General features: G+C 40.6%; 1 protein-coding gene across 1 annotated transcript in view; it reads left to right on the top strand.

Moving 5' to 3' along the window:
* erbb3a (erb-b2 receptor tyrosine kinase 3a) overlaps positions 1 to 13,916 on the top strand; it is a 38,290-nt gene extending 24,374 nt beyond the window's left edge. Inside the window, exons 9-29 of the mRNA XM_051707835.1 lie at positions 21 to 138; positions 619 to 692; positions 3,105 to 3,195; positions 3,387 to 3,404; positions 3,752 to 3,963; positions 5,786 to 5,918; positions 6,040 to 6,133; positions 6,222 to 6,379; positions 6,666 to 6,719; positions 6,805 to 6,946; positions 7,035 to 7,154; positions 7,287 to 7,385; positions 8,434 to 8,619; positions 8,859 to 9,014; positions 9,205 to 9,280; positions 9,374 to 9,520; positions 9,680 to 9,777; positions 9,884 to 10,063; positions 10,221 to 10,289; positions 11,402 to 11,669; positions 11,800 to 13,916. Of these exons, the coding sequence (XP_051563795.1) occupies positions 21 to 138; positions 619 to 692; positions 3,105 to 3,195; positions 3,387 to 3,404; positions 3,752 to 3,963; positions 5,786 to 5,918; positions 6,040 to 6,133; positions 6,222 to 6,379; positions 6,666 to 6,719; positions 6,805 to 6,946; positions 7,035 to 7,154; positions 7,287 to 7,385; positions 8,434 to 8,619; positions 8,859 to 9,014; positions 9,205 to 9,280; positions 9,374 to 9,520; positions 9,680 to 9,777; positions 9,884 to 10,063; positions 10,221 to 10,289; positions 11,402 to 11,669; positions 11,800 to 12,644 (3,338 nt within the window). The 3' untranslated portion in view covers positions 12,645 to 13,916. The remainder of the gene's footprint in view (positions 1 to 20; positions 139 to 618; positions 693 to 3,104; positions 3,196 to 3,386; positions 3,405 to 3,751; positions 3,964 to 5,785; positions 5,919 to 6,039; positions 6,134 to 6,221; positions 6,380 to 6,665; positions 6,720 to 6,804; positions 6,947 to 7,034; positions 7,155 to 7,286; positions 7,386 to 8,433; positions 8,620 to 8,858; positions 9,015 to 9,204; positions 9,281 to 9,373; positions 9,521 to 9,679; positions 9,778 to 9,883; positions 10,064 to 10,220; positions 10,290 to 11,401; positions 11,670 to 11,799) is intronic.
* The last annotated feature ends 9,623 nt before the right edge of the window (positions 13,917 to 23,539 follow it).

Genomic DNA, 23,539 nt, shown 5'->3' with positions numbered 1-23,539 from the left:
AACTCTCTCTCTTTGTCCAGCATGTGTGGGCACTGGTACACCCTCCAGACAGACCGTGGACTCTCAGAACATCGACAGCTTCATAAACTGCACTAAGATTCAGGGCAGCCTGCACTTCCTTGTAACAGGAATAAAAGGGTAAGTGGAAAAACATTAGACAAGGAAACTGTTGTACTGTTTAATTTAATTTTAGAACTTTTGTTTGGACTTTGCTCTTCCATGTTGTTTGTGACACATTAGGAGAAACTGTCTTAACCACTTTTGTGTTAAGACAAATACAGATATAGCAATATATGCTTAACATTCTGAAGGTCATACATATTAAGGACATCATGCGCCTTGGTAAATATTGTGTAATGTGGTTGCAAATGACTCAAATCAGTATTATTCAAAAAAATAAAATAAAAAAATGCAACTCACTCCTATTTAACCTTAAAAAGAGGGGATTATTAAACAATTAATAATCCATCTTTTTTGTGGATAAATGGAAGTTGCATTTCTTTCTTTTTTAAATTATACTAATATTCTGAAAATTAAAGGTTTTTCAAAACTTCACTGTACTGAAGGATTATTATATAACCAGGATTTATGCAATATGTGTCTCTCTCCTCTCTACAGAGATGAATATAATAATATTAGTGCTCTTGATCCAAAGAAACTGAAGATTTTCAACACTGTCAGAGAAATTACAGGTGTGGATCTATGTATCTCTGCACGTTTAGAGTAAACCAGTCTAACCAGAATTATTATAGTTTTTAATGTTTAAATTAATTTATATTTTATTTCGAAATGTGTCCTTACAATTTAATTTAATTGTAATTAGTTTGAACTAGAGCTGTCAGAATTAAGGCATTAACGCATGAGATTAATTTAAAACGTTTAATGTGTTAATTTTTCTTAAATTCTTAAATCGCGATTAAGGCATTTATTGTTAATACAGCATAAATACTGGTGTGAAGGGCGGAACCTTTGTGATGTGTCCGCCCCCAGTCATTACACTGACACAGGCCACAGCGCCAGAGCCCTTCTACCAAGGAGAGCCTACAACCTTAGCATAAAAAAGCATAATGCTGCGGTCCCATAGACATTCTATGGGCGGAACTGTCTTAACATGCTTAAATTGACCGTTACGCTCTCACCTATGATAGAGCTGCAGAGATTGTTATTTAATTAAATAAAAGAATCTCTGACTGCGCTTCCCTGTCAGTTATAAAATGATGGAGAAAGGAGCTCTTAGTGCTATTTGATGTACAAAACAGGCCCAGATGGGACTATGTGAGGTGCATGGTGAGTTCAAAGCGGCGCTTGACGCCGTGTTTACGCTCTGATGTTCATGTAATGTTTCTATTGTTTTATGCACTTAAATTGAACTATATATATATTTTTTAATGTTTATTATTTCTTACTACCTCACCAATGGTGTGCAGCTCACACATTGAACTTAATTGCTTTAAAGGATTTAGTGGATGCCATCTCTAAGGGTCCTGACCACAGGGTACACAATAGTTCAAAGACTGGAATACATTTTCTTCCTCTTTGTGCTTTAATGTTAAAATGATTATCCTACTCAAATGCATGTGACATCAAATTAGGTTGAAAGCAATCCAAAAGTAATCAGATTAGACTACCCCAAAAATGTAATCTATGGGATTACGTTATTAATTGCATTTTCTGTCATGTCATTTGTAATCAGTACCTGATTACAATTCACAGGTAATCCACCCAGCACTGCAAAGTGGATAGTCACAGTCTACCGGCAGATTAATATTGTGGAGGATGACAGTTTAAAAGATTGAATGCCTATTGCAATGAATGTGCAACCTGTGTGGGGACTAATTCTTTTAATTAGTCAAACTCCCTCTTATACTTTGGGAAACGTTTGTTGTGACTTGAATTGGTGATATTTTAGTGCATTTGTATGTTTATATTGTGGAAGGCTTTGTTTGGAAAATGTTAATAAAGCATTATATTGCTACATATTGTTTTGTTTTCTTCCTAAAATGGAAATAAATAAATTTTGACAAGAAAAGGAGAATATATAGCGCCAAATTTCAGCACTTTCAAAATATGCAGTTAATCGCGATTAACTAAAAAAAAAAAAATGTGATTAATCGCGATTAAAAAAAATTAGCGACTGACAGCACTAGCTCGAACTTTATGATTTTTCTTCTTTTTTTTTTAATGTTTAGGTTTTATTTTAGTTTTAGTATTTTAGGGCTGCCAAAGTAAATGCTTTAACTTATATCATTTCAATTTGTGTAACACCATTAAAGGGATAGTTCACCCAAAAATGAAAATTCTCTCATCATTTACTCACCCTCAAGCCATCCCAGATGTGTATGACTTTCTTCTGCAGAACACAAATGAAGATTTTTAGAAGAATATCTCAACTCTGTAGGTTCATTCAATGCAAGTAAATGGTGACCAGGCCTTTTAAGCTCTAAAAATCACATAAAGGCAGCATAAAAGTAATCCATATGACTCCAGTGGTCAAATCCATGTCTTCAGAAGTGATATGATAGGTGTGGGTGAGAAACAAAGTCCTTTTTTACTATAAATCTCCACTTTCACTTTCACATCCTTTCCACATTCTAAAAGTGAAAGTGGAGATTTATAGGAAAAAGGTCATAAATATTGATCGATTTCTTACCCAAAGTGATTTCATTGCTTCAGAAGACATATATGGAGCTTCAAAGTTCTGGCCACCATTCACTTGCATTGAAAGGACCTACAGAACTGAGATATTCTTCTAAAAATCTTCGTTTGTGTTCAGCAGAAGAAAGTCATACTAATCTGGGATGGCATGAAGGTGAGTAAATGATGAGAGAATTAAAATCTTTGGGCGAACTATCACTTTAATTTCTCAGGGCTGTCTAGTGTAATCTAGTGGCATTTTCATGTTTAATGAAGGTGGGTTGTAAAGGTGTCAGATTTTATTATATAATGTGTAACACAAACTTATTTATATTTGAGGTAGTTTTGGAGTCATGAAAATGTATTTTAGCTTAGTTTCAGTTTTTAAAAAATGTTATCATCCATTTTTCCAGTTTAGTTTTTGTTACCGATAATAACTGTATCTAACTCACTGTTTTGTCCATGACTAGACATTCTAAGTATTCAGTCTTGGCCTGAAGAGATGGAAGATCTCTCTGTCTTCTCAAATCTAGCCACCATACAAGGAAGATCACTTTACAGGTGAGAATATTGCCCATCCTTTGTTTGTTCAAATAAATAATTTACCTGTCTCCCCATTTCTTAACACTTTAAAACTTCAATGTAAACAGAGTATTTATTTTGTCATTTCTACAATACCATTGTTGTATTGTTCTACGAGTTGTGTAACATCCATTACTCAATCTGTCACTCCTTTCTTGTTCTCCCCCCAGAGGAGTAAGTTCTAAGAGGTAGGATTGTCTGTTCAGACTTTATCCTCACTGATTGATTGTGCTAAAGTATATATTCACATTTAAATCATTACAGTCTCAAATCTGCATGGGTTATAAATGCTTTACAATCAGCTTAGTGGTGTGGTGTTTCTAAGGCTTGGTGGTTTGAGATTATGCATGGGGAACATGGGACCTGGTATTGTTGATCACGAAAAGCACCTTTAGATCATAGAAAAACTTCTGTCAAAAAACTACATCCACTTGATTCCCAAGAATGGGGGTTCTTAAGATATTATTTGAGATAATATTTTTTTTTATTGAAAGATGGTTTAAGGTAAAATACATTTGCTCTCTCTGTCCCTCAGGGGTTACTCCCTTTTGGTGATGAGGATTCCTACGTTGAAGTCACTGGGTCTTCGATCTCTCAAGCGGATTGGTGACGGAGGCATATACATTACAGGAAACACACAGCTCTGCTATCACCATACTCTTAACTGGACTCGCCTGTTTAGCCCTCGGGCCCTGCGCCGCCCGAAAACCCTTGACATCAAAGAGAACCACCCACAAGAGCAATGCAGTGAGTGCATGTGTGCTTGTAGCAAAACTACATACACTTTTTACTTCAGTGAATATTTTTCAGGGTAGGTTTATTTTTGAAAGTCAGTTTCTACATAGCTTAAAGTCTTGGCCTCAAAAAAGCTATGAACATTTTCACTGTATCTCGTGTTATCACCCGAAAACACTCGTGCTATCACCCGAATCACTCACTTTCATCTGAATCAGTGTCAAAAGCAAAACCATGTGAGAGAGACCCAGCGTGTGTGTGATAGAGACTGAACAGCATATTTCAGTCAATATTTTTCGTCAAATTAAACTTCAGCATTCAGTATGTTTTATATCTGTTTTTATAGTGTCTAATAATGCATTGGCAATGTACACTTAAAGGAATATTTCACCCAAAAATGATCTGAATGTATCTGAGTTTCTTTCTTCATCAAAACAGAATTTAAGACTTTTAGGATTTCATTTCAGGCCTCCTCCTCTAAACAATGCAAGTGAATGTACTCCATTTTTTGACGGACCAAAATGCATATTTAGGGTGCATCAAAATAATCCACACGACTCCAGTCGACAAATAAAGTTCTTCTGAACCCAAACAATTGATCATTTTGAGCAACAAAACAATACATATATATATTTGTAAGGGGGTTCAGTGGAAAGGAGGAGGCGAGAACCGGCTTAATAATATAAATAATAATTTAATAAACAACTTAACCAAAAACACACAACCATAAACACACAGTACAGCTGCCTGTAATTCTCTCTCTCGAACTGTCGTCCCCGGCCGCCTTTATCCCTCGTGCGCCCCATCAGGCTGATTTGGGACCGGGCGTGCGTCATTCCAACCCGGCCCCGCCCTCCTCGGCTCTACACTCCTCCCGGCGTTGCCTCAGGCCGGGGAGCCCCCGGCATGATGTACATCCCCCCTTCCTCTCTGGGGGGCGTGCCTTGCGCCCCGACTGCCGGCGGGTCATCCCCGCCTTCCTCGACCTGGGAGGAGACAGGAGGGGAAAAACAACAAAACAAAATAGGCGAGGGAAAGGCCAACACGGAGCGACAGATAAATAATTAAAATAAATGATGACTAACCAATTTCTTGCAAGTTCTTTGAGACAAAGTATAAAGTAAATATATATATGATCATATTTTAATGAACCATGTACCATGATTAATTGCAATTAATCACAGAAAACTGTGCGATTAATTACTTAAAAAATGTTAACGATTCACAGCCCTAAATTGAACACATGTTGACCTTTTGTGACAACTTGTGACACTATACTGTATATTTTGTTATATTTTTATAATTTACTTGCATAATTTGTACTATTTACAAGTATTTACACTGATATGTAGAACACGTGCTTAATCGTTGCGGCATCAGTCAGTAAGCGCATATAACGAGACAAGATGTGTGTAATTTCTTTAGCGTATCTATGTGTGATTAGAATTAAATGTTTCTTTTTTTTGTTGTTTTAATCAACTACTATAAAAAGCAGAAAGGGTGTTAAAAGAGACATTATTCAATGACATATGGATCCGTGGATCTCGTCTTGGGACACACAGAACGAGTTAAACCAAATGTTTACTCTCAACATGCAGTGAAAAGACCACTGTGCTAATAACTTCTTCTCCACTATACTACTCAATCACTGCTGAGTGAAACCTGAACATATACTAGCCAGTGGCTAATCATAGACATTTTAAGTCGCATAGCGTGAGATTTGTTGGCTGGTGGTAGACAATTAGTTGACTTGTTTACCATCCTGATTCATCCTATGCAGTGACATTTATTCAAAGTAATTAAACTGACATTGATTATTCCTGTGTGTGTGTAGTTGAGGAGGGGCATGCGTGTGATCCCCTGTGTTCATCTGAGGGCTGCTGGGGTCCAGGACCCGATCAGTGTCTGTCCTGCAAGAACTACAGCAGAGAAGGAACATGCGTACCACACTGCAACTTCTTGTCAGGGTCAGTATGTGCAGTCAGTGTGCTTTTTATGTCTGTGTGAGTGTGTGAATGTAAGAAAAATTAACACTTTTTGTTATACACAAGTGTTGATGAAGAATATGATTTCACTGTCTCTCCATAGTGAACAGCGAGAATTTGCGGGGCCGAAAGGAGAGTGTATGGTGTGTCACCAGGAGTGTGCGGTGCAGTGGAACAAACCCACCTGCACAGGACTGGTAATCTTTTGCTCTTTGTTAGAATGGCACCCACTGACTCCATGGGTCATTCAGTTTGTTAAATAATCTCTCTGTCTTCTTTCTCCAGGGTGCTGACAAGTGTGAGGCGTGTAAAAATTTGCAGGATGGGCCGTACTGCGTGTCCTCGTGTCCAGAGGGGGTTCAGGGGGAAAACGGACTCATCATTTACAAGTTCCCCAATGCCCAGTACAAATGTCAACCATGCCACGCCAACTGCACCCTGGGGTGAGGAAGCTCAGAATGTCTGTTCTAATATACTCAAATACATTATTGATATGCATAAAATATGCATATTTGCATATGGTATTGCTTTTCAGTACTTCATTACATTATTAGTTAGTGGTGCTTGTTAAGGCAAGAAAATGTAAAAATCTACTTATGTTTTCAAACTCTCATTCATTTGATGTGGCCAGTCTTTTCATCACAAGCATAAATGTATGGCATAATTATAATTCACATAACACTGTCAAAATATTAATTAAAGAGGTGTTCTGTATGTTTTCTGTCTCAGATGTTTGGGTCCAGGCCAGAATGATTGTGTGGATTCCTCCAGGTCAACTGCTGGGTAAGAGTCGCCCCCTTCTGGTCTCATGTATCACCTGCGGTTCCATGTCAGATTGTAATTGTGTATACATTGCTTTGTGTTGTAGGTTGCCGGTGACAGCAATAGTGCTGAGTGTTATATTTGGTGTGCTGGTTGCATTCTCAGTGTTTGTGCTAAGTGTTCTCTATCGCAGAAGTGTTGCCATTCGCAGAAAACGTGCCATGAGGAGATATCTGCAGAGTGGGGAGGTATGTGCATATACTGTATATACATGTGTGTGATTGCTGGTATGCATGAAGACAAAGTCTATGAAAATGTGTTTGTAAATGATTTCAGAGTTTTGAACCACTGGATCCTGGAGAAAAAGGACTGAAAGTTCATGCTCGGCTCCTGAGAGTGTCTGAGCTACGGAAGATCAAACTTCTCGGCTCTGGAGTGTTTGGCACTGTGCACAAGGTACTTACACCCTTTAATTACATACACCAACAACTGACAATATCTGATGCATTACCTTAAGATGTTCTCCTAACACCTCCTGTTCTCCTTTCTTATTTTTAACTCTCTTTCTGTTCATTTCTGTCTTCCAAGGGAGTATGGATACCAGAGAGAGACACAGTGAAGATTCCAGTGGCTATCAAGACTATTCAAGACCGCACAGGTCGACAGACCTTCCATGAAGTGACAGATGTAAGATACACACAGACACACACACACATACTCACAAAGTGCAAACAGCCAACTTTGTTGGCAAAGGCTGTTTCCACTAGCCTCACCCGCTATTGCCCAGACAATTTACCTTAGTACAACTAGCATATTACCTCTATTTGCACTTTTTGTGAATAGTATTTCACTTTTTGCACTTTTATACTTCTGCGTCGAACCTACTGCAAAGGCTCTGCGTCGTTCTGCGATTACACAGCCAAATGCTAGTGTATTGAGACAAAATGCTTTTATTTCTGAAATAATTATATATTTTATGAATAAACAAAAGCAATATAATTCATAAATTCAGAAGTATTTATAAACTAACTGTAGCATAAAAAACTAGTTCATCAATGTATGTGAACATTTTGAGATTTAGGTAGATATTATTTATTATACATGTTGCCTGCTATGCAGAGAGAAACTACATCAGGCATATACTGTATGGTTGCTCTTAAGTCGCTTAAATAATAATAAATAAATATATTGTGTTTTTGTCAGCATGTTGAAAAAAAATCATCAAATTAACGATTCACTGATCTTAAAATAATCTTGGAGAAAATGTGAAGCTACCGCAGTTATCTTTTTAATCATCCTGGGGGATGGCCTTTGTTTACAAAGCAGGCCAATCACAACTGTAGATGCAACGCATAGTTCAATTTTTGGAGAGATGCACGTCAGGCATCTTCGCAGTCTACAGCTTAGGTTCGAAAGCAGAAGTACTGTTTATATCGGCCTTTAGTGTAAACAAGATGCTATTTGTTGCTATGTACACTTGCTGATATCTATCACTATTTACATTCTATTTACACTGTAAAAAGCATGTACTTTCTATAACAGTGTGAATAGCACCTTCCATTCCTTTACACAATGCAAACAGCTGGCCATAAAAAAAATAAAAAATAAAAATATTTTAATATTTTATATTTATTAGTTTGCTTGAATTTTAATTATTTATTAGTGCCAATTTTCTACCACAAAACATTTTAAAAAAAACATATCAAAATTATCACAATTTCTTCCCGTCTTGCAGCATATGTTGGCAATGGGGAGTTTGGACCATCCATACATTGTGCGACTCTTAGGTATCTGTCCAGGACCCAGTTTGCAACTGGTCACTCAGCTCAGCCCACAGGGGTCCTTACTGGAACACATCCGCCAGCACAGTGAGAGCCTCAACCCTCAGAGACTGCTTAACTGGTGTGTGCAGATTGCCAAGGTAAGTGGAAGAGAACATGTTTTGAGTTTCGAGGTATGCTGGTGGAAAAAAAGACAATTGTACATGGCTTAAATAGGACCATGGCTTGCAGTTTACAAGATAAAATCAAAATTATATGGAACTGATCATTATAAGATTAAAGCCACTTGAACAACAAAAGCCTGTTAAGATTTTGTCGTGTGCATGAATTACATGCTCATATGTTTTGCTGTCTGTAATTTTCTTTTGCAACCTCCTAGGGTATGTACTATCTAGAAGAGCAGAGAATGGTCCACAGGAATCTGGCTGCCCGGAATATTCTGCTAAAGAGTGACTTTATAGTTCAAATAGCCGATTATGGCATTGCTGATCTCCTCTACCCTGATGACAAGAAATACTTCTTCAATGAAATTAAGGTAAACCAGACCCCCAAAACTATGAGCTGGAAACCCATTCTCATGGATTCAATCTGTAGAGCTACTAAGTTCTACTTTAACTACCCTAGTAGTGTTGAATACAACCATTTGCTGGCTGAGAGCAGTTCTAAACAGTCATTGCTACACTGAGCCTCTAACGTATTTTCTTATCTTTTGTATTTCCATATAGACACCAATTAAGTGGATGGCCCTTGAAAGCATTTTGTTCCGCAGATACACACACCAGAGTGATGTATGGAGCTATGGTGAGTGCATGTGTCGCAATATAAAGTTGTACTGTAAGAGACTGTACTTTGGAGCTGAACACACAGTACAATAAAAGAGCTCTCTCTTTGTAGGCGTGACAGTCTGGGAAATGATGTCATATGGGGTGGAGCCTTACTCTGCTATGCGACCACAAGAAGTACCTGATCTGTTAGAGAAAGGGGAACGTCTCTCTCAACCTCAGATCTGCACCATAGATGTCTACATGGTCATGGTCAAATGTGAGTCTTGTTACTGTCCATAATACAGACAAAGTGGGACCGAACTTTTGCTTCTGGGCATAATTTATTCATATATACCATCTAGACCCTCTGTATGTATAATAATATAAAGAAAAAAGCTTCTGCCAAGATCGTAAATGCGTAAGTATGTTTTAACAGGTTGGATGATTGATGAAAATGTACGGCCAACTTTCAAGGAGCTAGCCAATGAGTTCACGCGAATGGCCAGAGACCCTTCCCGGTATCTTGTCATCAAAGTAAGGCAAACTGACAGTGTACTTAATTCTTTACTTGTTGCATCTTACATGTCATACAAGAAAGCGAAGATGGAACTTTTTTGATGTTGTGATGTTCCACCACTAGGAGGAGTACTGCACTCCTGACTCAGCCTCGGATGAGTCACACCAGAGAGGCACTGAGATGGACATTCTAGGGGTGGCGCTGGAGGACCAGGAAGATGAAGTCTTGGAAAATGCGATAGACACACCACCCTACGTAACGCCATCTAGAAGTTTCTCTAAATTGCGAATAGATTCTTATCGGGTGCGTTGTATACTGAAATTATGGCCATAATCAACAAATGGTGTAATAATTAACTGCACGTTTAACTGGTTTGTGGAATCTGTATTAACGACAAAATTCAGCAACATGACAATCAATTGTTGACCTCCAAACCCTTTTCTGTCTGTTGTTACTCCAGTCAAGTTTGACTCAGTCCAATGTTGCTGGATATTTGCCAATGACCCCTGGTCTGGAGAGCTCTGTACAGGTAAGTGTTGTACTTATGCTGCCATCACATTGTACAACCATAACCAAAGGTCCATTCAATTTTTCTATACAGTAATCTGGCGTAGTCAGACTTTTGATCACAGAGTGCAACAGTCTTTATTACTGTAAATCCCATGAATTTTTCCATGGGTGAACTGATTTTTAACAATACCTTATAAACCTTTAAAGAGAGACCTACTATGAGCTCAGAGGTTGTTCATTGATGGTATATGCTTCAGTTGAAGCCATCAGTCCAAGTTAGTTCAAATTCATTTAAAAAAAATCATGTTTAGTAGCTAAATTCTTGGTGAAGAATTACACTATGCATGTTGCTGAAGAGAAAAGATCCACCAATCAGAGAATCGTGGCAAAAGAGCTGTGTAGCTGCCACCCACTTACGCACTACAAATGACGCAACTGTGTCGGCGTCCCTACATTTTTAAACTACTTATACATTTGTATGTATTTGAAAATTTTGCAATAAACTTAAAACATATTGATTCTATACTTATAATCAACTTTAAATCAATGTGTTTTATATTTTTCCATGGTTTTTAATTTAATTACTTCATTCGCAGTGCTTCATGGGATTGTAGTTCATGCCCTCAGGAAATGTGTTAAGTACAGTCACATTACCTTTGTCTTTTTGTCCAATTTTCAAATACTTCATATCAAAGTTTGTAATGTTTTAATTCACCTCTGAGCTGGTTGGTTTGATTCATGGCTTAGAACTCTTTTATGAAGGATTTTATTAAATCCATATGGAAAAACTGAATGGGAAAAATACGTCTGAAACAAAGATGACTGAAAAAGTGGGCAGGCACTGTTGCGCTCTGTTGGCATTAAGTCTTGTCCACTGTGCAGCTTATTCTGGCCAAGAACTGCCCGCTTAGAAAGGAAGAGATCAACACATAAACTGTCACATGAAACCAACTACAGTTCATTTGTTATATGTGCAGTTCTGTCCTTCCAAAAGGACTCAGTGTGATTGCGTCATTCAAAAAAACGAACACACAACTAACAGCAGACATTAAGTTGAAAATTGTTATCAATATTTGACTAATAACTGATAATACTACAGCTGAATATATTGTTTGCCTAATTTTGCTGTAGACGGCGTGGGCATCCCGATCCCGCCTGGACTCTGCCTGCACTGTTTCTGAGAGCTCGGAAGGGCAGGGGACTGCGGTGGAATTGGAAATGAACGAGGACTTCTCATCGGTTGGCAGCATGAGGAGGGTAACACATCGCGAGGACAGTGCTTACATGTCTCAGCGGGACAGCTTATCAGGGCCTCCAGACACACCCTTTCCAGGGACACAAGGAGAAGAGGACCAAAACGGATACGTGTTGCCTGGATTCGGTGACAGTCCAGAGAAAGGTGAGGATAGGAAAATTGAAGCCATGTGTGTGTATGCAACAATAAACGAAAATGATTTTTTAAATCGGAAAATAATACTGAAATATCAGTGCTCATTTTAATGAATGTTTTTTATTGTTATTTCTTGTAGAAACTCTTCTCTTCACATCACCACGTGCAACACTTGCTCAAAGAAGATTGTCAAGAGGTCATTCCGGCGACCTTTTAGAAGCCCGCAATGGGGCAAATGATGAGTACGAGTATATGAACAACCAGACCCTTTCTCTCGGACACATACCAGGGCAGCTTAAAGATTATAGTCTGCGTCCTACACGAAACCGTAGTGCTTCCTTTAATCCTGGGGGGGTGTACAGCACTCGCAAATCTCCAGGCTCCTGCAGACCCAGTAAGAGATCATCAATTGAGGGCTCAGAGAGTAGCGGAGGTTTCTCCCTGTCCTCAACTGACCAAAGGAGTCACAGCGACGGTGATTTCCTTTCCAGTGAAGCAGAAAACACAGACGCCGATTTGGATCCCCAAGAGGTTCAGTACGAGTACATGGACATTCGTGGTGGTGGGGGACCAGCAACCAACATGCTACTTAAACTCCACCTCCCAAGACCTTTTCCCCATCCTCCTCTCAGTAAATTGCCACAAGATAATAAAGACGAGTATGTGGAGGAGGACTATCAGTACACTAACCGGCAGCCACGGTTGAGGAATTCGCTCATGGATAAGGGTTTAATGGAAGGGGAAGTGTATGAGTATGAGGAAATGGACTCGTTGGCTACAGGTGGAGCTGTTGAATACCAAAACCTAGAAGGAGAGGTTGAGGAGAACATTGGGCCAAGGGATGGAGAATGGTCAGGCAAACCACAGAAGCCAGAGCCAGAAGCATATGTGAAATTGCATGCAGGGATGGAACATAACGCTTTTGATAATCCTGACTACTGGCACAGCAGGTCATTTCATAAAACCAGTGCTGTTCGCACATAAGAATGGAGAATGTGTTGAAGGAACTGTGGACGAAAACTCAGGAGATATTAGGAAGATGGAATATTTTGAACAAATGTAGGTTGAACTGTCTTGAATGATCAATGTTCAAGATATAATTCAATTATGCACTTCTTACAGATACATATCCTGAACAAAAACTGATACAACCTTGACACAATGTATTTTCATGGAAAAATGTGGCATTAAGTGGTTAAAATACTTTTTAAGCCAGAACAAATTTTAAATGACTTTGTTCTTCTTTTAATAATGTGGAGGTAACAGAATTAGCAGATGAGCTACACATTGAATGCACTGATATTTACATCTAGATGAATGTATGTAAGTGTGTGGTTACATAAAATGGTCTGTGAATGCCATTGTCTAGTTGGTGTGAACTCCCTGTTGAAAAGACCAGCAATGTTGGTCACCAGCAGACTGTATATAATGTGTTTTTGATACTGGTGTCCCCACCAGGCTTCTTAACTATCTTTACCTTAACTACCTTGACCTTTTTGGTCAGTCAGCAAAAACAATCCTGGACCAGCATGGACATTCATGTTGGTCTAAGCTGGTCTTTTCCTCAGAGTCATTAAGATAATTAAGTGTACTGCCTATGCAGGTGTCATTCTAAAATTACTGTTCTTAAATGTCTTGTGTTTTCATGAAGTGCCAAATTCAGTCAACAGCTATTACTGCCATATAATGCATCTAATCAGATTGCACTCACATTATTTTCCAGTTTACAAAAAATGTCAAAACTGATTTATTTACATTTTGCCAGTTTATGAAATGTAATGTAATGTGATAATGTCAGTTATAGCCTATAGCATATTGATTGAATTTGGGGGAAAGTTTCCTTGTTTTTCTTTGAGAAGTATTCACATGCCTTCTGAACAAATCATAATGAAGTACTTGTATTATACGTATGTTTCAAATGAAATGGCCAGTAAACAAGCTTTACTACAAAACTAGAGTTTTGTACACACATATCAAACTATTTTCTTAACTTTGTAATGGTTTGATCTCTTGGATAATGTATGTTTTGTTATAATGATGATTTTATTTTTTATTTTTTTATTCACAATTTCAAAAATACTTTTATCTTACACTTGTAATAAAATGTTTCTATGTAAACCTGAACCATACCTTTTAAATGGTTACCCTCATACACATCCCCTCATTTTTCTCTGCTTTTTGTGTTTTGTTGAGGTGTTAGTGTCTCAAATACAGATTTTAATATTATTTTTTCCAACAGAATGGAACTATAAATAAATAACAAATACTATGAACAGCATTTGAGGGATAGATTTATCATCATGTAAGTCTCAAATGGCCGAAGGTGGTAATCAGGTTTTAGTACTTACACAGGAGAGTACTGAATCCATGTAATTTCAATTTTTTGCTTTCATAAATTGTTATTACTTGGCCTGGTTCCCATACGACTCAGTACACTTGACATTGCGTAGCTACGCATATGGGGAGTGCTTTCTTACACAACCTAGTTGAAACCTCTCTACAATAACGGCAATATTCTAATATTGGCTATGGTGTTTGAGCCCCGCCTGTTTTGGCGCGAAACTGTCCGCTATATAAACAGGTGCACAGACACCATTTCCTCAGAATTTCTTCCTTCAAGACAGCGATCATCTCTTGCCTAGAAGCCCTCTACCTTCGCCGTCGATATACACTAGTCAGCGGGCCTCGCTGGTGAACAGGCCTCAGCATCCTGATTCCCTGCAGTGCTTCGGCATGGTTTGTGTATCCTTACAAAGCAATTGTATATTGTGTGTTGTATATTGTGTGATATAAATATAAATATATTTTCATTTATATATTGATATATCTAAAAGTGTCATTTACGTGTTCGTGTCTTTTTAAAGATGTCGTTCCGTAAGTGTTACTTGTGCGAGAGGCACATCCCGCATCACTTCAGCATGAGAGCTGCGTTTACTATCTGGGCTGCGCCCACGCAGAGTCAGCTCTCATGGAGACAGACTGCCCTCACTGTGAGGGCATGAGTCTCAAGTCGCTTCACTCGCAAATCACCCTTGTTCTGATGGACGATTCGGCCTCACGTGCTTCTGTGATACCCGAGGATTCACACAAGGAGGCACAGCAGGGCCGCGAGGTTGAGCAGGATGACTTTGAGATGGTCCTCATGGCGGCACACGCCCCGTGAGCCCCTCAGTCTCTCCGAAGTGTGTGTTTTCCGATAAGCTATGTGCGAGACGAGCTCCGACCTTCTGAAAGAGAGGGCGGCCTTGTCTCATGAAGCGGTTCTGTAGCTGGGGATGATAATGACGAAGTCATGTCTTTGGCGAGTGGTCAGTGGATGATGCTGCCGCCCCTCCCCCCAGCAAGGGCAAGGAACGGGCACGCGCCACTGATAAGGAGATGCTCCGCGTCCTTACAAGGGCGTTTGAAGAGCTTCACCTTGAGTGGTCTCCCCCAGAGGAACCTGAACTGTCTCGCCTTGATGAATGGTTCCTGCAGTTCGGACACCATTAAACAGCAACGTCCCGCAAATCTGCCCCATTCTTCCCCGAAGTTCATAATGAACTATCTAAGCCCTGGCACACGCCCTTCCCGCCGTGCTTGCGCAGTGACACCATCCTCTTTAATGTGGATCACAGGGAAAAATAAGGTTATGCCCAATTACCCCCTGTGGAGGAGGTGGTAGTGGCACACCTCTGCCCAACGAGTAACAGGGCATGGAAATCACGCCCCATACATCCTTCCAAACTGTGTCGACAAACGTCCACACTGGCGGGAAAAGCTTACTCAGCGGCAGGACAAGCTGGATCAGCACTCCATGCAATGGCGGTGCTCCAGGTATTTCAAGCCAAGCTCCTCAGGCAAATGGATGAGCACGGCATCGATCCAGAGACATTCAAAGAGCTCCGCACCACTACAGACTTCGCGCTGCATACCACGAAAATCACGAAAGGTGTTCTGTCTTCCACGGATTCACCCGAAGACGCCCCAGTGTTACGAGCCGAAATACACAATCTCATTGTGAAAAATGCAATAGAAATTGTGCCAAATTGTCATGCACAAAAAGGGTTTTACAGCCGTTACTGTCTTGTTCCAAAGAAAGATGGCGGACTTCGGCCAATCCTGGATCTGAAACATTTAAATTGTGCACTCATAAAGCGCCCATTCAAAATGATTACTCAGAAATGGATCTTATCGCATGTATGCCCACGCGATTGGTTTGCGTCGATAGATCTGAAGGATGCGTACTTTCATATCCAAATTGTACGACATCACAGGATTTTTTTGAGATTCGCGTTCGAGGGGACAGCGTATCAATTCAAAGTCCTGCCCTGTCTCTGGTTCCTCGCACATTCACGAAGTGCATCAATGCAGTTCTCACCCCTCTGAGACTGAGCGGCATACGCATCTTGAACTACCTCGACGATTGGCTGTTACTGGCGCAATCAGAGGCTCTGTTATGCCAGCACAGAGACTTACTGCTTCAGCATCTAAACAGCTTGGGCCTCAATGTAAACTGGGCAAAGAGTACGCTCTCCACCAGCCAACAAATCTCCTTTTTGGGAGTCCACCTCGACTCAACGTGCGCGTTCAGGCCATTCTACATTGTCTGTCTCAGTTCAAACTGAGGAGGACACTTCCTCTGAAGCTCTTTCAGAAAGCATTGGGATTTATGGCGGCGGCATCCGCCATCATCCCATTTGGTCTCTTACATATGAGACCTTTTTAGTGCTGGCTGAAGCGCTGTGTGCCACAACATGCTTGGCACCAAAGGCGCATGTGCATCACTATATCCTGCCACTGTATAGCTGCTTTAGCAGCATGGACAGCTCCTGCGTTTTACCAGCGAGTTGTCGCACTGGGGCAAGTTGTCAGGCGGAAAGTGGTGACTATGGATGATTCCAACACAGGTTGGGAGGCGGTGTGCGATGGACACCTGACTTTCGGCACCTGGACAGGTGCAAGGAGGGTGTGGCACATCAACTGCCCAGAGCTATCGGCTGTAATTCTAGCCTTAAAGGCTTTTCAGTCAGGAATAGCGAGCTGTCACATCCTCGTTTGCTCAGACAACATGACAGTTGTGGCATATATAAACCGCCAAGGCAGAATTCATTCAACATCACTGCTGAGACTGATGCGTCGCCTCCTCCTTTGGGGTGAGCATCATCTCTTCTCACTGAGAACGACATATGTCCCAGGCCGCCTGAATTACGGTGCAGACCTACTGTCACGCCAAGGGGTGATACCGGGCATATGGAGACTTCATCCTCAAACTGTATTGAGGATTTGGGAAATATTCGGCAAAGCAGATATCGATATATTTGCCTCAGTGGAGAATGCCCACTGTCCCCTCTTGTATTCGAAGTCCCAAGCCCCACTGGGAAGGGACGCAATGGCACAAAAATGGCCGGCGAAATGCAAATATGCGTTTCCCCTGGTATGCCTGATTCACTCTGTCATATGCAAATTCCGAGAGGACAAGGAAACGGTTCTATTAGTTGAGCTCACCATGGGAAATACCACTGAGGAGGGATCTCCTCTCTCAGGCGCAAGGCAAAATCTGGCATCCCCAGCCCCAGCTGTGGAACCTGCATGTGTGGCCCCTGAACGGGGAGCACTACATGTGCCAGAACTGATACGTTCAGTCATGAACACCATTTTACAGGCCAGAGCACCATCCACGAGATGCCTCTACGCACTAAAATGTAAGGTGTTCACTGATTGGTGTCTCTTACATGGCAAGGACTCAGTAAACTGCACCATACATGAAATTCTAATATTTCTTCAAGAGCTATTAGACGCAGGACTTTGTCAACACTCAAAGTGTATGTGGCAACTATATCCGCGTATCACGCACATGAAGCATGATTTAATCATAAAGTTCCTTAAAGGAGCAAGACGATTAAACCCACCTCGGCCAGCTACAGTCCCGACTTGGGACTTTAGTCCTAAAAGCTCTCACATGGCCCCCCTTCGAGCCTTTGCACATGCTCTCCGTTAAGTCCGCACTACTGCTGGCTCTGACCTCAGTAAAACAGGTAGGTGACCTGCATGCACTATCAGTTGACAATTCATGTTTGGAGTTTGGCCCTGGTCTTTCAAGAGCCACTGTCAAACCCAGGAAAGGCTATGTACCCAAGGTCCTAACCACGCCCTTCAAAGCGCAGGTGGTTCACCTTCAGTCCTTCTTCTTTCCTCCATTTAATTCGGGCGAGGAACAATCATTACATTTGTTAAGCCCTGTGCGGGCACTACATGCATACATTGAGGCACTTGCCAGTTCAGACTGTCTGATCAGCTTTTTATATGCTATGGACAATGCACAAAAGGAATGTCAGTCTCCAAGCAAAGGCTCTCTCACTGGATTGTCAATGCAAATACCCTGGCTTATGAGTCGCAGGTTCAGACTTGCCCAATTGGTGTTTTTTTTGTTTTTTTATTAACATTTTTTTATTGATTCCAATATTAACACATAAAAGCAAGAACATATACAAACAGAATCAATACTTAACCCCCTCTATTACTACCCCCGCCGGGGTGTGACTTAACTTCTCCAGTTAGTTTAATAGAAAGACTCTGCAATGGTGAAATAGGGGCAAGGACTTCCTGTTCAATAGAAAACCAGGGAGGGGCTCTCTCAGGTGGAAGCGACCAATGAGCCAAATGCCTGAGACCGAATGCATAATAATAAAACAAAATCTTGTGTAAGCCTATCCCACCTTTGTCAATCGGCCTATGTAATTTGTTGGAATGTAGTCTGGAACGTTTACCATTCCAAATGAAGGACTTTGCAATTCTATCAAATTGCTTAAAATAAGAGAGGGGGACATCTATAGGGAGTGACTGTAGCAGGTAGTTGAATTTTGGAATACAGTTCATTTTAATAACATTAACCTTCCCAATCATCGATAAATGTAATGAACCCCATCTGTCCACATCGCTCGAAAACTTTTTAATTAAATGGTCAAAATTAACTCTAACTAAATCAGACAAATTTGCTGGGAATAAAATACCCAAATACTTAATGCCCTGTTTGGGCCACTGAAAGGCGCCCGGCTGAAAGGCCGTTACTGGACAGTACGCAGTCAGAGCTAAAGCTTCAGATTTAGACCAGTTGACTTTATATCCAGAGAACTTGGAAAAGGAATTAATAATTCTGTGGAGGCAAGACATAGATCTAGTGGGGTCGGAGACGAATAATAAAATATCATCTGCATAAAGCAGAAGCTTATGCGCCACACCTCCCGCCACCACCCCTGGAAAATCATCCTCATTTCTTATCGAGGCTGCTAATGGTCCCAGGGCAAGACAGCACAATAATGGGGAAAGAGGGCAACCCTGCCGAGTGCCCCTATCCAGAGTAAAATAACCTTAAATTAATCCATTTGTTTGTACCACTGCTACAGGGTGTCTATAAAGTAACTTAATCCAACCATTGAATGTACTCCCAAACCCATACATTTCTAAAATCTTAAAAAGATAATCCCATTCTACCATATCAAACACCTTTTCGGCATCAAGTGAAATGGCAGCGACTGGAGACTGATCATTCGCTACTGACCACATGATATTAATGAAATACCTGATGTTATCAGAAGAGCTGCGGCCCCGAATAAACCCCACCTGATCTAGATGTATAAGAGATGTCATAACCTTACTTAAACGATTAGCCAAAATTTTTACATCTAACTGGATCAGGGAAATTGGACGGTAACTTTACACTCGCTTGGATCTTTGTCCTTTTTAAGAATCAGACTGATCCGGGCTTGTGTCATAGTTGGAGGAAGCTTTCCGTTCTTTAATGATTCTGTATAAACTTTTTACAAAAGTGGAGCCAGTTCTGTAGCATAAGATCTAAAAAACTCAGCAGCAAAACCATCTGGCCCCGGAGCTTTGCCTGTAGGTAAGGCCTTAATTACCTCGTCAAGTTCCTCCAAGGTTATCTCAGAATCAAGACAATTTCTGTGCTTAGTCGTCAGTTTAGGAAGTTCTAATGGTTCCACAAAGTTTCTAATATCTTCATCAGTAGACGAAGAAGTGGAACTATAAAGATCAAGATAGAACTCTTTAAAGGCATTATTAATATCAGTGGCCGAGGTAAAAATTTCACCACCAGCAGATTTCACTGAGGGAATGGTAGAAAAAGACTCTCTCTGCTTTATATATCTAGCCAAAAGCTTCCCTTCTTTGTCCCCCGACTCAAAATATGTCTTGCCCTGAATAACCAAAACTCCACTTTCCGCGACAAAATAGCATTATATCTGTATTTCAATCGAGTCAATTCTCTGAGGCCATCAGATGACATACGGCGCTTCAGCTCTGCCTCTGCACTTTTAATATTCCTTTCCAACTCCACAAGTTCTCGTGCTTTGGATTTTTTAGTGAATGAGGCATACTGTATGATCCGACCCCTAAGAACTGCCTTAAGTGCCTCCCAAGCCACGTCCACAGAAGATACTGAGGACCAGTTGGTCTCCATATAAACATTGATTTCGGTCTTTAACATTTGTTGGAAATCAGGATTTTGAAAAGGGATACATTAAAGCGCCAACTATATGATTTCTTCTCTCCGTATGTGGCAAACTCTCCAAACTCACCAGGGCGTGATCTGAGACTAAGATGTTTCCAATTGAGCAGTCAACAACAGATGAAATGAGGGACTTAGATATAAAAAAAAATCTATTCTAGAATAAATCTTATGGACTGATGAAAAAAATTTATAGTCTCTACCAGATGGGTTCAAAAGTCTCCAAATATCTGCAAGACCAAGATTTTTACACATCCTGTGAAGCGTCAGTGTTGCTCTAGGGGGCTTACACACTTTTGCTTCACTGTGATCAAAGGATCCATCAAAAGATTAAAGTCTCCTCCCAATATTATATCATGATGGGTGCCAGCGGCTTGCAGCATCCCTTCAAGATCTATAAAAAAGCCATAATCATCAACGTTAGGTGCATAAATATTAGCCAAAATCAATCTTTGTCCCTGAATTTCTGCTAAAACAATAATGACTATTCCTAATTTATCTTTTATCTTTTTGAAAAATTTAAATTGTAGATGTTTACTTATTAATGAAATGACTCCCCTGCTTTTACTTGAACTAGCACTAAAAAAAACATGTCCACCCCATATCTTACCAAATTTTTTAGCTTCCTGCGGGGAAAGATGTGTTTCTTGAAGAAACACAATATCATATTCCTTACGTTTAAGAAAAGTAATGACCTTCCTTCTTTTTATGGGGTGCCCCATCCCATTCACATTCCATGTAGAGAGAGACAACTTATTCATATTAACATTTGACTTGTTGATATAATAAATAAAAAAATAATAAAATAAATAAATTGTGTGTCAAAAACAAGATTACACAGACCACATTCCCCATTAATGCAACAATCAAACCCTGAACTTCCCCCCGAACAAAACATACAGAAAAAAGAAAAACGTGCGCATTAACCCCGCGCACGACAGCGCCAACCGGCATCAATCCCTTAAAACTCAAAGAGTCCATGTACGCCTAAGAAAGCACCCGCAACAACTTTGCCATCAGATTGCTCAAGTCCGGTGCTTCTATACAGATTTTGTGAGGCAAAATTACATAACAGAAGATACTTTGTAAAACAGATCCCAGCCAACAGGCAGAATAACAGAAAAAGCATGTAGATTCATTCACAGAACCGTCTCGAATGTGTGTTCCTCCGCAAAACAAATTCCAGCTGATATAAAACCGTTCAGTTTCCTCGGACAGATAAATGAATGTTCAGTGAGCCAGCTGTTATGAGTTCAGCGGATGACGTAATCATTCCAATGTCCCGTAAAAATGCTCAACAAAACAAACTCCAGCCAGCAGGAGGAATAAGCATGAAGAACGAACAGATTTATCCACAGCTGTTCCAAAGGAGTGTTATTCAACAGAACAAGCTCCAGCCGCTAGGCAGAGCCAGCACAAAAAACAAAACCGGCATCCCGGTTCCTCGGATGATCAAGAGCCAAACTAACTCGGAGTTTGCACAAAAAAAAAAAAAAAAAAAGAAAAATCCCATCAACTTTATAAAAGACGTCCTTTATGTGAGCATATAGATATTTTGCGGTCATCCATAGTGTCCATTCTCGATCTGGTCGGGAACTTCAGTGTAAAAAACTAACTTCCGTCAATGCAAAAGTTTTTTGGAGTCATGCCACAAAACAAACTCCAGCCGTTAGGCGGAGCCAGTGCAAAAAGAAACAAAAATGGCACCCAGCTTCCTCAGATTATAGAGTGCCTGAACCATGAGTCAGTCCACTAATATAAGAAACATCAAATGGCTTACTCACTCCAATGTATTTATGAAGGAGAGTGCCTGTTTTGGACATGTAAATACTTTGCGACCATTCTTCGTTTCTATTCTCAGTTTGGCTGGGAACATCAATGCAAAAGTGATCTTCTGTTGGTGTAAGAGTTTCTTACATTCCTTGAACCGATCGCGTTTCTCTCTTGTCGAATTCGCAAAGTCCGGGAACAAGAAAACATTGTGATTCCTCCAAGAAAGCTTTCCTTTGCTCCTCGTCTGGCGCAACACGAGATCTTTATCGGATGATCTCAGAAATTTGGCCAGAATCAATCGGGGCATGTCTCCCTCAGCAAATCTGTGAGCTGGGACTCTGTGAGCTCACTCGATTTCCAGTTTATGGCCTGTTATGTCGAGCAGACTCGGGAAAGCTCGTCTATGAATTTCACCAAATCTAACGTTATTCCTGCGGCTTCTATTCTCAAGATCTTCAAGCTTTTCAAGGAGATGTTCCAAATCAACTTTGGGCGCGGGCGGATTAGCGGTTAATTCCCTCTCCGAAGACTCCAGACAATTGATTCATCTCTCAACATCAGTCACTCTTGTAACTAACTCAGAGAATTGTATTTCCATCGCCGTAATCGATTGATGTATTACAGCGAGATCCTCCAAGTCAGCAAGATCCTTTGTCAGCATCACCGACATGTTTGACAACTGACGCTGGATCTCCTCTCCTGCCGCGCCATCCAAATCGAGTCCCCGGTCTGTAGGCCTGTTGGGGCTTTCATCCTGAACACGTAAGTGTCTTTTAATGTCTCCAGAGCCCAAGAATTTTGACTTTTTTGCCATGTTTACCTCAAAGAGCAAGTATGTAACTGGGTGTATCGAATCTCACCAGATTATAACATGAAAATAATTTAAAAACTAGCAAAGTTCGCAGAGCTCATGTCTCTCACATCTGCTTCTCGCATGGTGTCTGTGGACTCCGCCCAATTAGTGTTAAAGCAGATGGCCTCCTCATGGGCATGGATGAATGGTGTGTCCTTACAAGACATATGATTTGCAGTAGGATGGTCCTCTCAAAAAACATTCGCAAGGTTTTACAACCTAGACGTAATGTCTCTTTCTTCACAAGTCCTCTCTGTTTAGAGCACTTGCCATTCATTGGCCAAATATATATACATATGCCCTTCCCTTTAAGTATGGGCTCCCCATCATTTGCACAACCGCCTGCATTCAGGCCGTTATAATTTACCATAAAGTTACAAGCACTTTCATTATAATTAACTCCCTTCCCGACTGGGTTTGTAAGGAGTTAATTCATACTATATGACTATAGTTCATATATACGTTATGAGTGCTCTACTCCTGGCCATCACGAGGATCACTCACTGCAGCATACTCATGTTGGTTGCCGTCCCACAAGACTGCGCCGCCATGTTTCCTCTCTGGGAAGTTATGTCGTGTAGTGTGCCGTGATGGGATTCTGTTCTCTATATGCATAGCTACGCAATGTCAAGTGTACTGAGTCGTAAGGGAATGTCTCGGTTACGTACATACTTCGGTTCCCTGAAATGAAGGGAACGAGTCATTGAAAATGCTGGCCGTACTACAAGATTCAGAGTTCTTGAGGCA

Source organism: Myxocyprinus asiaticus, chromosome 9 (assembly GCF_019703515.2).
Source record: "Myxocyprinus asiaticus isolate MX2 ecotype Aquarium Trade chromosome 9, UBuf_Myxa_2, whole genome shotgun sequence".
Taxonomy (NCBI): Eukaryota; Metazoa; Chordata; class Actinopteri; order Cypriniformes; family Catostomidae; genus Myxocyprinus; species Myxocyprinus asiaticus.
This window is presented reverse-complemented; position numbering and strand designations above follow the sequence as displayed.